This window comes from Notothenia rossii (genome assembly GCF_949606895.1).
Source record: "Notothenia rossii genome assembly, chromosome: 9".
Taxonomy (NCBI): domain Eukaryota; kingdom Metazoa; phylum Chordata; class Actinopteri; order Perciformes; family Nototheniidae; genus Notothenia; species Notothenia rossii.
This window is the reverse complement of record NC_136907.1, coordinates 928,019-950,867: the sequence shown is the minus strand read 5'-3', so window position 1 is coordinate 950,867 and position 22,849 is coordinate 928,019. Positions and strand designations below refer to the sequence as shown.

At 46.9% G+C, this 22,849-nt stretch overlaps 1 protein-coding gene across 3 annotated transcripts; it reads left to right on the top strand.

Moving 5' to 3' along the window:
* Positions 1–867: 867 nt before the first annotated feature.
* Positions 868–22,258, top strand: pcf11 (PCF11 cleavage and polyadenylation factor subunit). Of its 3 annotated transcripts, none has more exons than XM_079648120.1 (17): positions 868–1,204; positions 3,289–3,414; positions 4,009–4,194; positions 6,204–6,428; positions 8,144–8,940; positions 9,204–9,375; positions 10,805–11,180; positions 13,738–13,884; positions 14,065–15,119; positions 15,476–15,533; positions 15,623–15,742; positions 16,263–16,386; positions 18,963–19,146; positions 20,261–20,416; positions 21,037–21,129; positions 21,439–21,474; positions 21,557–22,258. In XM_079648120.1, the coding sequence occupies exons 1-17, from the start codon at positions 1,049–1,051 to the stop codon at positions 21,947–21,949; spliced, it is 4,404 nt and encodes a 1,467-aa protein (XP_079504246.1). In that variant the 5' UTR covers positions 868–1,048; the 3' UTR covers positions 21,950–22,258. The 3 variants fall into 3 exon arrangements, with proteins under 3 accessions (XP_079504246.1, XP_079504245.1, XP_079504244.1); XM_079648119.1 differs by having other exon boundaries at positions 6,180–6,428; positions 13,741–13,884; XM_079648118.1 differs by having other exon boundaries at positions 869–1,204; positions 6,180–6,428.
* Positions 22,259–22,849: the final 591 nt, after the last annotated feature.

Genomic DNA, 22,849 nt, shown 5'->3' with positions numbered 1-22,849 from the left:
TTCTTATCGCTGTGTGATTAAAAGAATAAACACAAATAGCACGATATGCAAAGCAACACTTTATTTCGTACCTTCATACACACAACACAACATTAGAATGAGCTTTTATCAACGCCTACATGATGATAACCTGTCAACATGACAGGAAAATCCACATGACATTAATACAGAGCGTGCAGAACCCAAATCTAGCTCCAGTGCCGCACGAAACATGTTTTAGATGGACGAGAGTGAAAATGGAACGCACACGCCAGGGCCGTATAGACTGGCTGTTTCAAAAGTTCACACGTTTCACACAGAGGTCAAGGAATAGTGGATAGGAATAGACAATAGGAGCCCATTTTTGGACAATTCGGTCGCAACCCAAGATCCCGGTCCACCAAGGCGACCTGACACGAGCCAATGAGATTCAAATGACGTCACAGCTCAAAACCCTAACTAAACCCTTCCAGTGCCGTGTGTGCAGGCAGCCTCATCTTGTTGTTGGAAATGAAGAACAAGACGACGGTTGATCAAATAAAACACCGAAATGGTTATGTTTCCCATGATAAGGTTTCCCGGGTCTGATCACAGCTGTTCCTTGTACTCAATGTGTGTTTTGTACATTGTGTAACATCTACTTCTATCTTTAATAACTTATGAATGCTTCTTCATTAATGCTAAGCTATTTTTGGCTCTTCTTTACGTGCTGTAACAATGTAAATATGTCCGCTCTGTGGGACGAATAAAAGGTATGCTGTGTCTGATTCGCTCATTTGTTTGACAGTTACTTTATTAAACCAACTAAAACCAAGATCCCGGTCCACGTGACCTCACACGAGCCAATGGGATTAAAGTGACGTCATGGCTCATATAAAAACCCCTCCTGTGACGTATGCGGCCTCATCTCGTTGTTGGAGGACGAATAGCACGACGACGGTTGAAACTAAAATAACCTCGAAAAAGCGGCGACATTTTGTTGTTTCCCTCCGAACAAGTGTTTCTAATGAGTCGACGGACTGTGTGCTGATGGTTCCCAGCGGGCTGCAGTAAGCTTCCAGTGGTTGTAATGGCGGATAAAGACGCCTGCAGGGAGTACCTCTCCTCTCTGGAGGACCTGACGTTCAACAGCAAGCCGCACATCAACATGCTCACCATCCTGGCCGAGGAGAACCTGCACTTCGCCAAGGAAATCGTGGCTATTATTGAAGCGCAAATCAGCAAGGTTTTTATAAAAAATATACATAGAATAACACCTCCAGATGTTTGTGTGTAACTTTAGGCCTTGTGTTAGCAACATGGCGGTTAGCACGAGCTAGCTTTCAGTGCCACATTCCGTTAGCATTGTTGTTAGCAACGCGGCTAGCTGCTTTTCTGTGTATTAAAGTGAGAAATAATCCGTTTATTAGTTATTTATTTGGCTCTTAGATATCGAAACATAGTGTTTTTAACAAGCTACATTTGTCGTAACTCGCGGTACTAATGTATAATGCTCTCTAAGTTGCTTTTTGAGTTAAAATCCACCGTAAAATGGCGAAGTGAGGCCTAGTTTCTGTGATGTGTCATAATACATTGTAGTTTTTGAACTTTTATGAAAATCTGTATTTTTGAAGATAGATGTATAGTTCATTGATCCCACATTGGGAAACTATTTTGTATTCCAGTGTGTTTAGGCATTAACATATTTAACGAGTATAAACTTAATAAAGTAAAAATAGCAAATGTTAATATATCTACAGTAGAAAATACAAATAATACACAATATGACATATACTAGTATATAGATAGGTACAACATTTTAAACAAAGCAAAAACAATAAGTATATAAATAACTACAGTAGAAAAGACATGAAACGCACAGATAATAACATGTGTATTAAGTGATCAGTAATCCATGTTTAGGTTATTTAGTTGACTTTTAGAAATCACAAACCACAGTGCCAATGTATAAGTATCTTAAAGTTGCTATCTAAGTTAAATCCAATGCTCATTTAGAGCTAATTTCTATGCAATTATATGAATGTCTTGAAATGAAATGTGTTGTAGCCAAACACCTACACACATATATACACTAAACTAACTATACTGGACACATTCATAGGCTACAGGTGTATACAGAAGTACACACCTCTATTGAAACATTTAAATAGTGTTCAATATTTAGTTCACTTAACACCGAGTTTTAGTTGTTATTAAAAGTTGTATTGGTGTTAACTAATTAATCCAAAGTCACAACACACTGATGCAAAGTACCCACAATATGGATTTAATAAGGAAATCACAAAAAAGAATCACTATGATAAATATGGCTGTAATGTCTACTTGGTTAAGGCCAAATAATGATACAGAAAATGACATCACTTAACATCAAATGCAGCCTTTAAAACAAGGAATTAACGACATATGGGTCATCTCACAATACCCTTAATATAGACATTATATACAGCTTTGTAATTGACTTAAAATCCATCCCTTAAAATATAGTTGTGTTGCTCAAATAGACGCCTGGCTTGTGTATCCTTAGCACCGTGTTGTCCCTGTAACGCATTCTAGAAAGACTCATGTGTTTATGTTACGGTGGATTTTGACTTGTGCAGCCGTCAGATTTATTTAAAGCATGCGTCACATTATCTCCTTCATATATCTGCTGATGTTCACTGTTAATAAAAACTGTCCACACACACATTTACTTAAAGCCCCTCCACAGTAACAACAAGTCTTTAGTGAATCTTGATTTACTGAAATGTCATTGAATGGTTAAAATGTTTATAATAAAAAATGTGAAATGTGCTTTTTGTCATTTTTTATTTCCCAGTGTAATTTCTTGGTCCGGTGTCCAGTGTGTGATAAACGGTGTTAGCAGCTGCTCGCTATGACAGCACAGTTTAAACTCACTAAATGCTCACTGCTCCCTGAAGGGCTTTTTTCAAACAACCCTGCGAAGGGTTAAAACTTAACGAGGATAAAACTCACCGTGTGTGAGAGTAAAGAGCGTCTGGGTAAAGTACAAAGAGCGGTTTGAAGAGCGCTCTTTGGAGGTAAACCGCTCACGAACACTTTTTGTTTTTACCCACGTGAACCTGACTGAAGAATTTTCTGAACGTTTTTTGGATTTTATCTCAAAGGACTTCCTGCATTTTGGTTCCCGACGAAGACTCTCTGGACTGCTGATGTTTTTCCTCCTCACTGACTTTATTTTTCTACATTTTTATATTTTCCTCCACGCAGCGAGTTGTGATTTGTTGTGAAATGTTTTGCTTTTTAACCCCTTGTTGTTCTCTAAACTTGTCGAGTTCTCTATTGCTCCAGGCCCCGTCCGCCGAGAAGCTTCCCGTTTTGTACTTAGTGGATTCCATAGTGAAGAATGTTGGAGGAGAGTACCTTGCAGTGTTTGCTAAAAACCTAATCACTTCATTTATATGTGTCTTTGAAAAGGTACAGTTCTCTTTGCTGCTGTTTCAAATCACACATTCACATCAAATCTGTTTATTGTTGCTTCTTGTTTCCTCTCCTGCCCTCTGCGTATTAAAGGGGCCATTCACCCCAACATTAAAAACAACTTTGACCTGATTACAAATTGGATGTTTTTCTTCAGTCGGTTGCAAAGTGTGGGCTTTTCCTCAAATATAACCCCCCCCCCCCCAATATCTAAGAATCATGACTCATTTAAGATAAACCAGTTTCTTGTAGGGTCTATTTTTTCTCTCTGTGCAAAAGGAAACGTGCATTAACACAGATGTGAAACACAAACACATTTCTGCTTAACACAAACCTTTTTAAAATGTGTTTTCAGTTTACTGCAGAGGAATCAGAAACCTCTCCGACGTCCACCAGTAAATGTAGAAGAATAAAAAAGCTTATTAAATGAGAGGATTGTTTTTTAATGTTGGGGTGAATCGTCTATATAACGCCTTGCTAATAAAACGGAGGGTTAATGTTTCTTGTCATATATAATGGAGCTAAGTGAGTGTTGGTGTGTGTTGCCCGGTGTGTGTGTTGGCGCTGGCCCACTGTGTGCTGTGTCTGCAGGTGGATGAGAACACCAGGAAGAGCCTCTTCAAGCTGCGCTCCACCTGGGAGGACGTGTTTCCTCTGAAGAAGCTCTACGCCCTCGACGTCAGGGTGAACAGCGTCGATCCCGCCTGGCCAATCAAAGCCCTGCCGCCCTCCGTCAGCAACGCCTCCATACACGTCAACCCCAAGTTCCTCAAGCAGGTGTGTATATCTCACACACACTGTACCCCACGTTCCCCAAGCAGGTGTGTATCACACACACGCACTTAACCACAAGTTATAGGAGCAGGTATGTTTATTTTTTCTTGCACACACAAACTTACGCACAAGTTATTTTAGCACGTGTGTATCTGACACACACAAGCATACTACATCCCACGTTCCCCAAGCAGGTGTGTATCTGCTGTACACACACACACACTGAACCCCACGTTCCCCAAGCAGGTGTGTATATCTCACAGACACACTGAACCAAATGTTATTAAATCAGGTGTGTATCTCACACACACACACACATCAATCAATAGGAGGCTTTAATAGGCCTAAGGCCTTTTAGTCGCTCATAAATAAGTAGATCACTGTTATTTATATACTATGGATGCTGGCAACAGTCACATAGTCCAAAGTGAAGGTGATGTTTGATCAGTAATGGTCGAACATACTGAACCCCAAGTTATTAAATCAGGTGTGTATCTCTCACACACCCACTCACTAAACCACATGTTATTAGTGTGTGTGTGTGTGTGTGTGTGTGTGTGTGTGTGTGTGTATCTCACACACACACACACACACACACTAAACAACATGTTATTAGTGTGTGTGTATCTCAAACACCCACACACACTAAACCACATGTTATTAGTGTGTGTGTGTGTATCTCCTGCACACACACACACACACACACACACACACACTAAACCACATGTTATTAGTGTGTGTGTGTGTGTGTATCTCCTGCACACACACACACCCACACACACTAAACCACGTGTGTGTGTGTGTGTGTGTGTGGTCTACTTAAGCTTTCATAAAGTACCAGGATATTATTTAAAAAACATCAGTGTTGTGCAAATATTGACAAATGCGGTAAAGGCAAAGAGCAGAAGAGCTAGAGCAGTCATGTGAGTTCAGGAAATGACATCATCACCAAACATGCAGTGGTTCTCAACTGGTGGGTCGCCACACTAAAGTGGGTCCTTTTTATTTCACACATTTCAATTTGGATTCTAGAAACTTGATGCCATCAGTTTAGAGCAGGGTGGGGAACCTTTGTCCTCTCAAGGGCCATTTCAATTTACACAACATCCTTCGAGGGCCGTACAAATGATGGAACTCAACCTCTGCTAAAACATACTCAAATCCTTTCCTGCCGTGCGGAGGAAAAGCAACCGGTCCAGACATCGGTTTTACTTTCAATGTTAGTACGCTTTGGAGAGAGAGTGTGAAAGGCGTAAGGACCAGCATGCAGACACTCAAAGCAGGTGCCGTGAAGTCCAGGGGTTTAATGAACTTCAATGTAACACGCTGAGGAACACAAATGTGCGTAGTCACAGCAGGGAGAAGAGCCACAGACAGCTTCATGTTAAATATGTTAAATATGTTAAATATGTTAAATATGTGACATGCATTAAAAAAATGATATATCATAAAAAGTAAAAAGTTACATAATAAAAAAAAATGACATCCTGTAACATTTCTAAGGATTTAACAGACAGGTATATATTATAGTTATTAACATCATTTACATATTGCACATAGTTTGTTGGTATTTAGCAGCAAGGGGTGATATAGTGTGTGTGTGTGGAGGGGGGGGGGGGGGGTCAACTAGGGGCAGTGCTGGTTGTATAGTCTGAATGCTACTAAACTGCACAATGAGTGAACACAACAGAAACTAACACAAGGTGAACATAATCATTCCTCCCGGGAAGTCTGACATACTGCATCTACTCTCCCCACTCTCTCTCTCTGTCTCTCCTCACTCTCTCTCTCTCTCCTCACTCTCTCTCTCTCTCTCCTCACTCTCTCTCTCTGTCTCTCCTGACTCTCTCTCTCCCCTCACTCTCTCTCCCCACTCTCTCTCTCTGTCTCTCCTCACTCTCTCTCTCCTCACTCTCTCTCCTCACTCTCTCTCTCTCCTCACTCACTCTCTCTCCTCACTCACTCTTTCTTTCTCTCTTTCTCTCCAGTCTGATGATGCACTCTCTCCCCAGCCGACTCCCTCTAAACCTCCTGCTCTTCAGGCCCCGTCCCCTCCTCTTCAGGCCACGCCCCCTGCTCCTCATCCCCCGCCTCCTGCTCAGGTGACCCCCGTCCTCCCCTCCAGCCTGACGCAGGAGTCTCTGATTCGTCAGCAGCTTCTGGCCAAACAGAAGCAGCTGCTGGAGCTTCAGCAGAAGAAGATCGAGCTGGAGCTGGAGCAGACCAAAGCCCAGCTGGTAGGAACACGTGTGTCTCATTTCCCATTCCTCTGTTGGTCCCTGAAGGCATCAGGTGTCAGAAAATAAGCTCTTGTTTATGATACTTACGGTGCGTTCAATACGGACCCGAAGCTATTTTTGGCCTAGCCTTAGTCCCACAAGTTTCCAGTGATTTAAAGGTCTCCTATCTAAGTCCTCTCTGTTGTGTCAAATACCTCTTTCACACCAACGCGGTTCCAGGGCCGGTTCGGAGCTGGAGCTTGAAAAGCACCGTTTTTTCTTGTTCACACCGCAGCGGAGCCGCCTCTAAGCTCCGGAATCCGGTTCGTTTTAAGCACCAAAAAGTTGTTGGTCTAGAAAGCAAGCACCGCATACGTCGCGCTTACGTCGGAGGCGGGGGCATGCGTTGTAATGTTATACCAAAGTAATTCATGCTGCAAAGCTGGGTATGTTGAGCTTGCCGCATGCAGAGGCTAATAACAGCTAGCTCTAACGCCATCGAATAGGACATATATTTACCTTCTCTCTCCTACCGAACGACTGTAAAGTCGTCCCATTTGTTTCGTTTCGACAGAGCAAATCAGAATCCCTTTATTAGTCCCACAGAGGGGAAATCTGCAGCGTTACAGCAGAAAGAGCCACAGACAGCTTAGTGTTGCATATCTTACATGCGTTAAAAAAGTACGAAGTTATAATATAATAAACAATATGCTAAAAAAGATAAAAACTAAAAAAGTTACATAATTTTCAAAAATACAGATCAAATTAAATCCTGTGGCAGTTCTTAGGATTTAGCAGCCCGGTGTATATTACAGTTATTAAAGATGGCATATTTATATAAAGTATATATTGCACATAAAGCACATAGTTTGACGGTATTTAACAGCAAGTTATACAATCTACAAAATACAAGATACATATCTTGTGACAGTGACAAGGGTTTAGCAGCCAGGTATACATTACAGTTATTAATGGCATATATATATATTGCACATAGTTGGTTTGTATTTAGCAGCAAGGGGTGTTATAGTCTGTGTTGTGGTGTGTGTAGGAGGGTCTATAGGGGCATTGCTGGTTGCAAGTCTGACCGCTGCAGGAAGGAAGGACCTGCGGTATCTCTCCGTGAGACAGGTGGGGTGCAGCAGCCTGTCGCTGAAGGTGCTGCACAGTGAGGACAGGGTGTCCTGGAGGGGGTAGGACATATTGTCCAGCAGGGTGGACAGCTTGGCTGCCATTGTCCTGTCTCCCACCACCTCCACAGTGTCCAGAGGACTCCCCAGGACAGAGCTGGCCTTCCTTCCCAGTCTGTTCAGTCTCTTCCCGGCAGCATCCGAGATGCTGCCGGGAAGGTCTGAAGGAGTGCCCCCTGCCCCCTGCCCCCTCCCCCCCCGAAAGACCTCAGTCTCCTCAGCAGAAAGAGTCTGCTCTGTCCGAGTAGCGCTTCAATACAATCTGCCATTGTTGTTGTTGATGTGAGGGGTTTCCGCGCGGTTTGGCTTTATGAAGCAGGCACGCAAACGATGACGCAGCACCAGTCGGGCTCTGAGCGGTGTGAACTAAAGTGGTTGTTGTCTAACTCCTCTCTGTTGTTGTTGTTGTTGTTGTTGTCTAACTCCTCTCTGTTGTTGTTGTTGTTGTTGTTGTTGTCTAACTCCTCTCTGTTGTTGTTGTTGTTGTTGTCTAACTCCTCTCTGTTGTTGTTGTTGTCTAACTCCTCTCTGTTGTGTCTTCAGATGGGGGGGTTTGTGATGCCCCCTGCAGTCCCGGTGAAACCCGGCCCTCCAGCTGCTCCGGGGGTCCGTCCCTGGCTGCCCCCCCCTCAGCCAGACCCCAAACCCCCCACCAGGGACCCCCGTCTAAACCGAGCCGCAGGAACCCCCACCGGAAAGAAAGAAGGCCACGCCCACACAGGAAGTGCTGCTGTGATACCGGAGAAACCCCCACGACCCGAGAAGCCCCGGACCCCCCGAAAAGAGGCGCCAAAACCCCCCACCACCACTTCCTCCTCTCCCATCACGAAAAGCATCCCGATGAAACCGAAACCGGCGGAACACGAGACCAAAAAGGACCCCCGTTTGAAGAAGAGGGGAGGTGTGGCCGTCAAAGAGGAGGAGCCTAAGAAGAAGAAGGAGGAGCCTCTGAGAGGGGGCGGCAACAAAGGGAAGCTTCTGAACGGATCGAAACACGACGAGGAGAAGATGGAGTTCAAAGCCGGGGGCAACGCTCGCACCCACGCCAGGAAACGCTCCCGCTCGCCCCCCGTCTCGCCCCCGAAGAGGAAGGAACGCCGTCGGACGCGGAGCAGCTCCCTGTCTCCGCCCCCCCCCTCGCACAAACCAGGGAAACCCCCCCGACGGGAACCAGAACACGGCAAGAAGAAGAGCCAATCGGAGAGCAGGAGGTCCAAGAGGCCGGTGGAGGACCCCCCGCACCCCCCCCACTCCCCCCGAGGCCACGACGGGGCCAAGGAGGGCAAGGATGGCCCGGCCCCCCCCCACCGCTGGAGGAGCGGCTGGGAGGAGAACAAGCAGTGAGTCAACACTTTATTCAAAACTTTATTTATAACTTCAGTATGTCACAGATATAGGATTCAAAAAGATAACTTTATTATTATTTATGCAACGCAATGAAACGAATGAAACGTGCAAGGAGAGTCTGTCGTGTGATATAGAGATAAATAATGAGTGAGTTCCAAACAGATGTTCTGGAAGTTCTTTCCAAAGTTCAGGTGTGTAACAGACTGTGTTGATGTGTTGATGTTCCTAATTGACCCCCCTCTGTGTTTCCTCTCAGCCCGAAGCCTGAGGACCCCCACCTGAAGCCGGCTACCCCCCGTCACAAACCTTACATCGCCCCCACCCGCCCCCAGACGCCTCGCACCCCAAAGCACCGCCTGAGTGTTGACGCCAACATGCAGATCCCCGAGGTCCTAAACTCCGTCTCCAAGAAGGACCTGCTCAGGAGGGTGAGTCCCAAACACCCCCACCCTCTACTAAATGAAAGCTTATTTACCGTATCGACCCCAATCTGAAAACGAGGGGTCGTCTTGTAATCGGGGTCAATGCGGTAGATCTCATGGGGAGAGGATTTAATCCTAATTGTTTTTAAATGTATTTCTATAACGATAACTGTGTGTGTGTGTGTGTGTGTGTGTATACCCTCTGTGTGTGTGTGTGTATACCCTCTATGTGTGTGTGTATACCCTCTGTGTGTGTGTATACCCTCTGTGTGTGTGTGTATACCCTCTGTGTGTGTGTATACCCTCTGTGTGTGTGTGTGTGTGTGTGTATATCCTCTGTGTGTGTGTTTACCCTCTGTGTGTGTGTTTACCCTCTGTGTGTGTGTGTATACCCTCTGTGTGTGTGTATACCCTCTGTGTGTGTGTGTGTGTGTGTATATCCTCTGTGTGTGTGTTTACCCTCTGTGTGTGTGTGTTTACCCTCTGTGTGTGTGTGTATACCCTCTGTGTGTGTGTGTATATCCTCTGTGTGTGTGTGTGTGTGTATACCCTCTGTGTGTGTGTGTATATCCTCTGTGTGTGTGTTTACCCTCTGTGTGTGTGTGTATATCCTCTGTGTGTGTGTGTGTGTGTGTGTGTATACCCTCTGTGTGTGTGTGTATATCCTCTGTGTGTGTGTGTATATCCTCTGTGTGTGTGTGTGTGTGTGTGTGTGTGTATACCCTCTGTGTGTGTGTGTATACCCTCTTGTGTGTGTGTGTGTATACCCTCTGTGTGTGTGTTTACCCTCTGTGTGTGTGTGTATACCCTCTGTGTGTGTGTATATCCTCTGTGTGTGTGTGTGTGTGTGTGTGTGTATACCCTCTGTGTGTGTGTGTATATCCTCTGTGTGTGTTTACCCTCTGTGTGTGTGTATATCCTCTGTGTGTGTGTGTGTGTGTGTGTGTGTATACCCTCTGTGTGTGTGTGTATACCCTCTGTGTGTGTGTATACCCTCTGTGTGTGTGTGTATATCCTCTGTGTGTGTGTGTGTGTGTATACCCTCTGTGTGTGTGTGTGTATATCCTCTGTGTGTGTGTGTGTGTGTGTGTGTATACCCTCTGTGTGTGTGTGTATACCCTCTGTGTGTGTGTATACCCTCTGTGTGTGTGTATATCCTCTGTGTGTGTGTGTGTGTGTGTATACCCTCTGTGTGTGTGTGTGTATATCCTCTGTGTGTGTGTGTGTATACCCTCTGTGTGTGTGTGTATACCCTCTGTGTGTGTGTGTGTGTATACCCTCTGTGTGTGTGTGTATACCCTCTGTGTGTGTGTGTATATCCTCTGTGTGTGTAATCACAACAGAGTGGAGAAAGACGTTTCCCTGTGAGGCATAATAAAGTATGTCTTCTTGTGCTATATATTAATATCTGTTTGCCCCCCCCCCCCCCCTGCAGGCCAGTAAGCGTCTGGAGAGCGGAGAGATTTCTCAGGAGGACTTCCTGAACATGGCCCACCAGATCAAGCACTTCTTCCAGTACCAGGAGGAGAAGCAGCGCCCCGACAGCTGGGATCCCCTCAGTGGTCTCCCCAGACCCCCCCTCACCTCCGGGGCCCCCAGAGCCCCCCTCACCTCCGGGGGCCCGCGACCCCCCCCCGCCTCCATGGACGCTGCCGAGCTGTCGTACTACGAACACAAGTTGAAGCTGAGGAAGACGCAGGTGAACTGGAGGGCGGCCGGAGAGGAGTGGGAAGGAGACGAGAGTCCGGAGGAGGGAGAGGGGGAGGGGGCCCCGCCAGGGAAATACAGCCGGGCGGCCCGAGACAGACCAGGTGAGTGAGAGGGGGGACCAGGGTTACCATTAGACCGGACAGATGGGAAAGACTGTTTATAGAGCGGTGCAGGGATGAGGTGTCTCTGTAGTTCCACCCTTTGTAGGCTACTGTTCCCTCCAAAAAACACTAAGGGGTTTCTCCGCAGGTCACATGACCAACAGAGAGGGGAGACAGGTCACATGACCAACAGAGAGGGGAGACAGGTCACATGACCAACAGAGAGGGGAGACAGGTCACATGACCAACAGAGAGGGGAGACAGGTCACATGACCAACAGAGAGGGGGGACAGGTCACATGACCAACAGAGAGGGGAGACGGGTCACATGACCAACAGAGAGGGGAGACGGGTCACATGACCAACAGAGAGGGGAGACAGGTCACATGACCAACAGAGAGGGGGGACAGGTCACATGACCAACAGAGAGGGGAGACAGGTCACATGACCAACAGAGAGGGGAGACGGGTCACATGACCAACAGAGAGGGGAGACGGGTCACATGACCAACAGAGAGGGGAGACGGGTCACATGACCAACAGAGAGGGGAGACGGGTCACATGACCAACAGAGAGGGGAGACAGGTCACATGACCAACAGAGAGGGGAGACGGGTCACATGACCAACAGAGAGGGGAGACGGGTCACATGACCAACAGAGAGGGGAGACGGGTCACATGACCAATAGAGAGGGGAGACGGGTCACATGACCAACAGAGAGGGGAGACGGGTCACATGACCAACAGAGAGGGGAGACGGGTCACATGACCAACAGAGAGGAGACGGGTCACATGACCAACAGAGAGGAGACGGGTCACATGACCAACAGAGAGGTGAGACCAGGGGTGGGCAACCTTTTGGCTCGGGGGCCACTATGAGTTTTAAATTTGACAGACGGGCCAGTAGCAGATCGGTGAACAAATATTTAGCTGTCCACTCCTCATTAAACACTCGGCTCTCAATGTTGACTTTTCTTTTCTTTGGTCCACTCATTGTTACAGATGCAGGTTCAAAGGTGAATTAGGTTCAGAGGTGAATTATTGCGTCATCGTTTGCGTCATGATGTAACCGTTTACGTGCCTTCTTATGACCCACACAGCGTTTTACGTCGCTGAATTTCTCCGCAACACCGCTCACAACAACATCAATAGAGGACTGCGTCAGGTAGTTTTTAATTATACGAAGCCAAATTAAATTAAAGAACTACTTCTCCTACCTTGTACCTTTCTCCAGAGTGCCGTGGTGCATTGTTTATTAATGTGTTTCAGCTGCATTACCGCCCGCTGCAGTGCTGCTCGTCTACCGGAGTTTATTTTCCCGTTAGCTCGCGGCAGCGGCCGCCGTAAAGTTTTCATTGTCTGTCTGTCACACAAGCAGCTGATAAATATCCTCCATCCCCATCAGTGAATGTGTTTTAGTCTGAAAGCTGTTTGGCATCACAACGCTGTTATGAACGTGTCTCTGGCATTCTACAGGGGATGTTAGCATAGCAACTGAAGCTAATCAGACTGTCTTGACTACTTGCTATCATATTGTGGCATAAGCCGTTTTCTACACGCATAATTTACCGGCGTAGTTTTCGTTATGATTTGACTTGTGATGGCCACATGTAGCCCATGTATTGATTCCATCCGATCGTTGCAATAATACAAAACAAAAGGAAAACGTCTGCCTCTAATGATCAATAACAGTGAACGGATGGTTATTAAAGTAAGGTCAAATAAACAGAATCACACTCAGCCTGTTAGTGTTGCCTGACTTGATAGAAGTGTTTTTATAAGTGTGTGGTCGCGTTCTAGTCACTTTGCTCAGCGCTACTGCTACAACTTGTATTCGCCGACCTTGCCGGGCTGCCGAGTGGAGCCAGCTGAGAGAATAGACCAGACTCCAGCAAAGGTAAATTGTGTCTAGAGTGCGCCATCTAGTGGGATCAACTGAAATGCTGGGTATTGCAGGAAAAAGGCTAAATGATTGCGGTCTTTACTATAATTTGGACAATTTTGTACCAATATTCGGCGGGCCGGATTCAAAAGCCCGCGGGCCTTAGTTTGCCCATGCCTGGGTGGGACAGTAACACAATTAGAAACCCAATAACAGTAGAGGGTGCAGTGATGACGTGTCTGTGTCGTTCCCCCTGAAGCTGCTGGTCCCTCCAGAGAAAGGGATTTCTCCAGAGGGTTTAGGAAAATAGCTCCAATTAATGTCTGTGGAAACGAAGGTGTTTGATAAATGCACGTTTTGTAATCTCCACATGTCTACCCTACTTTCATAATGTTCTAATCATAACTCTAATGTCCAGAAGCTAAATGCTAACGTTATGCTATAAAGGAGCCACAGCACGACTTCAACGTCACGCCAACTTCAGATCCATATTCAAACACACAGATTCTAGATGGAACGAGTTAAAGTGTTTGTTTGAACAGTCTGCAGGAGGCAGGGACTTGCTTTCAAGCAGAACAGAAACTAACTTAGAGGAGTGTGCACGTGTTCGGCGTCATGACGAAGAGGTAAAACAAAGAGTAAGAATATAAAAGAAAGTGTTTTTTAAAATGTGCTCAGCAGGAGAGAGGAGGAGTAAGGAGGCGGAGGAGCCGCGCCCCCCTCTCGGACCAATGATCGAGGAGTATAATCACGGGAAGGAATTCCCAACTCTGAAGAGTCTGCCGGGACTACGATTCAGGAGGAGAGCAGACCCCCGGGAGCCCGGTGAGTCTCACACACACACACACACACACACACACACACACACACACACACACACACACACACACACGGGAGAGACCCCCAGTTACTTTTATGAGATTATTGTGCATGATTCCTCAAATCAAAGGTCAGTGTTTGACCCTAAGGTGTGATGGTATTGAGTAACTCTGTGTGGCCCCCCAGCTGAGAGAGAGTGGACGTCTCCTCTGACGGAGCGGCAGCGCCTCAGTGAGGAGAAGAGTGGGTACGAAGCCCCCAGGAGGTACGACCCCCGCCGCCCCGAGGCCCCCCCACCCTCCCAGAGCCCTGCTGAGGGGCTCCGGTTTGAGCGGGAGCGCCTTTCCCCCCCGAAGGACCCCGAAAGCCCCGCCCCCCGCTTCGAGAGCCCCACCAGTGAACATTCTGACGACGGGCCCCTGGAGCCCCCCCCCTCTCACCTGCCCCCTCCTAAATCCATCCTAAAGGCCCCTATCCGCCCGTTGACCTCCGTTCGACACAGCGACTCACCGGGACACACCCCCCCTCAGGACGGAGGTGTCCCCCCCCCACCACAACGCTACGAAGGAGGGCCCCCAGCTCCCACAAACCGGCCCCCGGCGGGATGGTTCGAGGGCGGGGTGCGATACGACGACCCCCCACGCTTCGATGGGCCTCATCAACCAAGCCGGTTTGAAGCTGGGGGGCCACACCACTTTGATGGCCCCCCCCACCCTCCTCACGGGCCAATGAGAGGCTTCGAGGGGCCCCCCCACCCTCAGGGCCCCGGGAGGTTTGACGGCCCCCCTAGATTTGACGGCCCCGGTCATTTCGAAGGACCAATGAGACGATTCGATCCCCCCGGCTCTGGTCCAATGGGCTTCCAGCAGCGGCCCCTGCACTTCGACGGCCCCCCAAACCAGATGAGGTTTGACGGCCCGATGCGGTTCGATTCCCCCGTGCAACAGGGCCCCAGATTTGACCTCGGGCCCCACCAGGGGGGGCCCCCGCACTACGAGGGCCCCATGAGGTTCGGCCCCCAGCACAACATGCAGCCCCCGATGAGGCCGATGGCGCCGCCCCTTTACGACGGACCCCTGGCCCCCCAGCAGAACTTCAACATGGCCCCCCAGCCCATGAACCCCCAACAGTTCCCCATGGCCTTCACTCAGCCGGGGGGGAACTTCAACCTGCAGCCGGCCTACAGCCAACCGGGCCCCGGGAACTTCTACAACCCCGCGGCCCCCGCCATGCAGCAGCCGGTCAGTACATCACATTCAATAACACCCACTACGTTTACAACCTTCGGAACATTTAGAAAATGTAGTAGCATTAGCTTTAGCTGTAGTAACAGCGTTGGCAGCATTATTAGTAGCAGTAGCATTAATGGTATTAGTTTTAGTATTACTAGCATTAGCAGTAGCGTTAGCAGTAGCGTTAGCAGTAGCGTTAGCGTTAGCAGTAGCGTTAGCAGTAGCGTTAGCATTAGCGTTAGCGTTAGCATTAACAGTAGCGTTAGCATTAACAGTAGCGTTAACAGTAGCGTTAGCAGTAGCGTTAGCAGTAGCGTTAGCAGTAGCGTTAGCAGTACTCCCTGCTCACTGTCTCTGTGTTCCAGATGCTGGGGGCCCTCGGTCAGCCCTTCCTGCCTCAGAACTCCGTGCCTTACGTTCAGAGTGAGTCTGGTTTTAACACATTATCTCTCCTGATTTTATCCCATAATCTCGTCTGATTCATCTCGTGTCTGTTTGCTTCGTCCCTGCAGCCCCGGCCCCCCCTCCAGAGAACCACTTTGGTCAGGTTGATGTGAACGACCTGCTCACTAAACTCATCTCCAACGGCATCATCAAACCCTCGCTGCCCGACGCCCCCCCCACCAGCAAAGGTGAGTGAGATTATGAATCCAAACCATTAGTTTAACATCAGCTGATGTCTTTTCAAAGACTCAAAGGTGTTCTCATCAGATGCTCAGCAGCTGCAGAGGAGAAAGGGCAATTCTTCTGACCTGAGCTCCTCCCACAATGTAGCATATACAATACAATACAATACAATACAATACAATACAATACAATACAACACAATGCAATGCAATACAATACAATACAACACAATGCAATACAATACAACACAATGCAATGCAATGCAATACAATACAATACAACACAATGCAATGCAATACAACACAATGCAATGCAACACAATGCAATGCAACACAATGCAATGCAATACAATGCAATACAACACAATGCAATGCAATACAATACAATACAACACAATGCAATGCAATACAATGCAACGCAACACGTATTCCTTACAGACTGTTAAGTCCACTGAGACAAATGTAAGATGTGTGATATTGGGCTGTATAAATACACTTTGATTGAGATGTTATTGTCTCTCTCCAGAGCCTGTGCTGGTTCTCCCTGCAGCGCCCCCTGTGGCGGTGGAGGAGGAGGAAGAGGAGGCGGAAGAGGAAGAGGACGAAAACCTCCCAGACCTCACCGGCTTCAAAGTGGACCCCATGAAACTGTGAGTGCTTCTCCTTGTGGTCAACTGACTGAAATAATGCTTCCACGTCGTCTGTCTTAGGAAAGAAATCTGTGAACCAGTATTTAGTTTGTTAAATATCACACGTGTCTCTACAGGCGGTACGAGTGTGTGTGTATCAGTGTGTATAAATATCACACGTGTCTCTACAGGCGGTACGAGTGTGTGTGTGTGTGTGTGTGTATCAGTGTGTGTATAAATATCACACATGTCTCTACAGGTGGTACGAGTGTGTGTGTGTGTTTGTATAAATATCACACACGTGTCTCTACAGGCGGTACGAGTATGTGTGTATCAGTGTGTGTATAAATATCACACGTGTCTCTACAGGCGGTACGAGTGTGTGTGTATCAGTGTGTATAAATATCACACGTGTCTCTACAGGCGGTACGAGTGTGTGTGTATCAGTGTGTATAAATATCACACGTGTCTCTACAGGCGGTACGAGTGTGTGTGTATCAGTGTATAAATATCACACATGTCTCTACAGGCGGTACGAGTGTGTGTGTATCAGTGTATAAATATCACACGTGTCTCTACAGGCGGTACGAGTGTGTGTGTATCAGTGTGTATAAATATCACACGTGTCTCTACAGGCGGTACGAGTGTGTGTGTGTATCAGTGTATAAATATCACACATGTCTCTACAGGCGGTACGAGTGTGTGTGTATCAGTGTATAAATATCACACGTGTCTCTACAGGTGGTACGAGTGTGTGTGTATCAGTGTATAAATATCACACGTGTCTCTACAGGCGGTACGAGTGTGTGTATCAGTGTGTATAAATATCACACGTGTCTCTACAGGTGGTACGAGTGTGTGTATCAGTGTGTATAAATATCACACGTGTCTCTACAGGCGGTACGAGTGTGTGTATCAGTGTGTATAAATATCACACGTGTCTCTACAGGCGGTACGAGTGTGTGTATCAGTGTGTATAAATATCACACGTGTCTCTACAGGCGGTACGAGTGTGTGTATCAGTGTGTATAAATATCACACGTGTCTCTATAGGCGGTACGAGTGTGTGTGTGTATCAGTGTGTATAAATATCACACGTGTCTCTACAGGCGGTACGAGTGTGTGTATCAGTGTGTATAAATATCACACATGTCTCTACAGGCGGTACGAGTGTGTGTGTATCAGTGTATAAATATCACACGTGTCTCTACAGGCGGTACGAGTGTGTGTATCAGTGTGTATAAATATCACACATGTCTCTACAGGCGGTACGAGTGTGTGTATCAGTGTGTATAAATATCACACGTGTCTCTACAGGCGGTACGAGTGTGTGTATCAGTGTGTATAAATATCACACGTGTCTCTACAGGCGGTACGAGTGTGTGTGGGTGTGTGTGTGTGTGTGTGTATAAATATCACACGTGTCTCTACAGGCGGTACGAGTGTGTGTGGGTGTGTGTGTGTGTGTGTGTGTATCAGTGTGTGTATAAATATCACACATGTCTCTACAGGCGGTACGAGTGTGTGTGTATCAGTGTATAAATATCACACGTGTCTCTACAGGCGGTACGAGTGTGTGTGTATCAGTGTATAAATATCACACGTGTCTCTACAGGCGGTACGAGTGTGTGTGTATCAGTGTATAAATATCACACGTGTCTCTACAGGCGGTACGAGTGTGTGTGTATCAGTGTATAAATATCACACGTGTCTCTACAGGTGGTACGAGTGTGTGTGTATCAGTGTATAAATATCACACGTGTCTCTACAGGCGGTATTAGTGTGTGTATCAGTGTATAAATATCACACGTGTCTCTACAGGTGGTACGAGTGTGTGTGTATCAGTGTATAAATATCACACGTGTCTCTACAGGTGGTACGAGTGTGTGTGTATCAGTGTATAAATATCACACGTGTCTCTACAGGCGGTAGGAGTGTGTGTGTATCAGTGTATAAATATCACACGTGTCTCTACAGGTGGTACGAGTGTGTGTGTATCAGTGTATAAATATCACACGTGTCTCTACAGGCGGTACGAGCGTGTGTGTATCAGTGTATAAATATCACACGTGTCTCTACAGGCGGTATTAGTGTGTGTGTATCAGTGTGTATAAATATCACACGTGTCTCTACAGGTGGTACGAGTGTGTGTGTATCAGTGTATAAATATCACACGTGTCTCTACAGGCGGTACGAGTGTGTGTGTATCAGTGTATAAATATCACACGTGTCTCTACAGGCGGTACGAGTGTGTGTGTGTATCAGTGTGTATAAATATCACACGTGTCTCTACAGGCGGTACGAGTGTGTGTGTGTATAAATATCACACGTGTCTCTACAGGCGGTACGTGTGTGTGTGTGTATAAATATCACACGTGTCTCTACAGGCGGTACGAGTGTGTGTGTATCAGTGTGTATAAATATCACACGTGTCTCTACAGGCAGTACGAGTGTGTGTATCAGTGTGTGTATAAATATCACACGTGTCTCTACAGGCGGTACGAGTGTATGTGTATCAGTGTATAAATATCACACGTGTCTCTACAGGCGGTACGAGTGTGTGTATCAGTGTATAAATATCACACGTGTCTCTACAGGCGGTACGAGTGTGTGGTGCTGCGGCTGTACTCGGGGAACCAGTGCTGTCTGTGCAGCATGAGGTTCACGGCCAAGCAGACGGACCTGTACGCAGATCACCTGGACTGGCACTTCAGACAGAACCACGCAGGAAAGGTGGTCGGGAAGAGGATCACACACAGACGCTGGTACTACGGACTGAGGGTGAGTACACACACTAGAGCTGCACGATATTGAAAAGAACTGACAGTGCGATATTCTTTTCCCCTGTGATATATATTGCGTTTTTTTTTAAACTATATTTAACCGGATGAAGGATTTGAGTCACGGACGTCTGGATCTTAACTGGTTGACTCATCACACCTTAAGTCATGATCTAACAGGTCATGATCATGCAGGTTGCTTACCCTCAAATAAGGGGGTCCATCTGAGAAGAAGAGAAGAACCTTTTTGTAGTTCCAGATTCCAGATGTTGTTTTTCTTTTTGGAAGTAAATCTTAATTCTCTCCGGTATTGTCCTCCTGTGCCTCGCTCACTTTGTAGCGGTGTTTTGATGGTCTGCAAACTAGCGGGGCGGGGCCTGCTGTGATCTGATCAAGAATGATTGTGATTGGTTGTTTGCTGTGCATGCAGAGCCTGCATGTCACTCACTCAAGTACCCCTGACATGAGAGCCGTGCACGTTTTCCTTTTGTAGCAAGCAGCAAAATAATTGTAACGCGACGTGTTTGAGTTCATTCACCTACTTAATATCGCTAACTAAAAAATCGCACGTCCCTGCAATGTGAATATTGCGCATATCGCGGTTATTGACATGACACGATATATCGTTCAGCCCTAACACACACACACACACTCACACTCACACTCACACACACACACTCACTCACACTCACACACTCACACTCACACTCACACTCACACTCACACACACACACACTCACTCACACTCACACTCACACTCACACACACACTCACTCACACTCACACTCACACTCACACACTCACACACTCACTCACACTCACACTCACACACTCACACTCACACTCACACTCACACTCACACACTCTCACACACTCACACACTCACACACTCACACACTCACACACGGTGATCAAAAATATTAGAACAATTTCGCAAAATGGTCCGGAAAGTATTTTTTAAAATGTCTGAATTTCTTTATTTTCCAAATATATATTAAATTATTTTGGGCGACCTTTTTGAAACATGTGAAAAAGATGTAATTTCAGTTGTATCAGGTAGGATGTCTGAAACATGTTGTAAATACGAAGCACACATTAACGCTGGCCCTCCCCAGGACTGGGTGGAGTTCGAGGAGATCGCGGATCTGGAGGAGCGAGCGAAGAGCACCTTCTTCGAGAAAGTGAACGAGGAGGAGGTGCAGAAGAGTCAAGCCGCCGCCAAGGAGAAGGAGTTCCAGAGCGTGAAGGCCACCAAGGACGCCGTTGGGGAGGTCAGCCATCTTTATCCATTATTAGTCCAAGTCGAGAGGGAGGGGAGAAAAGGAGGAGGGAGGGTAGAGAGGTCAGGCGAGAGAGGTCAGAGGGAGGGAGAGAGTTATTACTGTTATAACCCAGACCATAATACTTTCATGGTCAGATCAAGCCTGAAATGCTAGCTGCTCAGATTCTCTGTCAGAGCATGCTGAGGGTCCAGAGGATGCTCTGGAGCCACAGCATGCTCTGGAGCCTCTCAGAGCATGCTGAGGGTCCAGAGGATGCTCTGGAGCCTCTCGGAGCATGCTGTGGGTCCAGAGGATGCTCTGGAGCCTCTCAGAGCATGCTGTGGGTCCAGAGGATGCTCTGGAGCCTCTCAGAGCATGCTGTGGGTCCAGAGGATGCTCTGGAGCCTCTCAGGTTCTTATGGGATGTGAGTCAGATATCGGCTCAAAGGCAGTTGGTCACCTTGTCAGAGACTTTCTAACGGGTGGAGCAGGTTAGATTTGAAAGCTGTTCAAACACTTGGTAGTGTTTCAGTACTGTAGAACAGACACAATGAGAGATGTAAAGAACAGCATGTATCATCTGCTTCATCACCACTGACCCCCTGCCCCCCCCCCCCCCCCCCCCCCAGCTGTGTGAGATCTGCCAGGAGCCGTTTGAGACGTACTGGGTGGAGGAGGAGGAGGACTGGTTCCTGAAGGACGCCGTCAGGGTCGACGACAAGGTCAGAGCAACACCTCAGAGACACAATTCAATCTCCCAAATATGGAGAGTGCCGCTATCAGAATCTTTTTGGTTAATGTAAGGAGTATTTCCAAATGAGTTCACTGAAAACATTTATTACAATCTGTATTATTTTAGTTCAACATTAATATTTTCATCCTTTTTTTCCCGGCTAAGTTTTTGTAAAATATTAGCTGACCTAATTATGGTAAAATGGAGAGATTTTATCTGAGAAATATTGGTCAAATGTTCTGAAATTCCAATGAAAAATAATAATAATTGTAACCCTTTGTTCCAACTCTCTCCACAGAACTTCCACCCCGCCTGTTTTGAAGACTATAAAAATGTAAGTAACAGAGAAATAGATAAATAAACAACATAATAAGTAACGCTGGATGCTGATTGGCCGTGACCTCTTGTCTCCTCAGACGTCGTCGTACGTGGACGTGACGCCGTCGCCCAGCAAGCTGCTGACGGAGCACCCGCTGACCGCCTTCATTAAGACAGAAGAAGAAGAAGAGCAAGGGGGCAGGACTTCCTGTGCGTTCGCCAAAGTGAAACAGGAAGTGGCCGAGCCCATGGCGTGTTCACTTCCTGTGGTGAAGAGCGAGGAGGCGGAGGTTTTAACGGCGGCGTGTCCGAGTGAGGAGGGTCAGAGCGAGGAGGGCCGAAACAAGGACGCTCTGAGCGAGGGCCTAAACGAGGAGGCGGGCCTAAACGAGGAGGCGGGCTTAAACGAGGACGCGGGCCTAAACGCGGATGCCGGCCTAAACGAGGACGCGGGCCTAAACGAGGACGCGGGCTTAAACGAGGCCGAGTGACGCTGCTTTTCTGATTTTAAGGAAAAGTGCTTTTACATAAACTTCAATACGTTTTGGTATTTTGGATCCTCCCGTTGTTTCTGTGAACTCAAGAAGTCTGTTTGTGGCTCAGATGTACATGATTTAATTTATAAATTAAAGTATTTTTTGGTACCTCTGGTGTAACAGTGATTGTGATTTACCGTTGATTTAACGTCGGGGAACTTCCTGTCAGGTAAGCATCGCCGAGGAGCCACTTCCTGTTTCCTTTTCCTTCAATCAAGAGTGTGTGACGCCAAGGTTTTCAAAATAAAGGTTGAGTTAAATTTACAGTTTCTCTGTTCTCGAGTCTTTTATTTCAACCAACACAGTTTCCTGAATTCAAACAGAAGGTGTTTAATGCAGGAAAATATCTCAACAATCGTTTTGAATATCCCCAAAATTCTGTTAGAATACAAATAAGAAAGATTCTCAAAGATTCCAGGACGTCAACGAGGAAACGTTTAAAATACCTGAAAAAAGATTAAACATAAAATCTGAAAAATATTCGTAAACCTCGTTACGACCTTACGACCCTGGGTCATTATGTCATTTGTGTGGGTGTTTCTCAATGTCGAGGACGCTTCCTTGGTAGCACATGTCTTCCGAGTCACTTGCTTCAGAAGCGAGGCAAGAATCCTTCCTAGCCTTGGAAAACGAAGAATGCTGGAACAGGCTAACAGGTGTGCAGGTGTGCGTCATATGCGAGGCCCCGCCTTAAATGGAGCGCGATTTCCGCAAAAGATTTGGGAATCGCTCCGTGCTCAAAGCATTGTGGGTATTTTAAGACCGCAGAGGATACACATGTGCAGCCTCAACATTTCTCGCTACGAAGGACCCCGGCTTCGGTAGAATTCCAAGCATCCTGGACATTGGAATAGT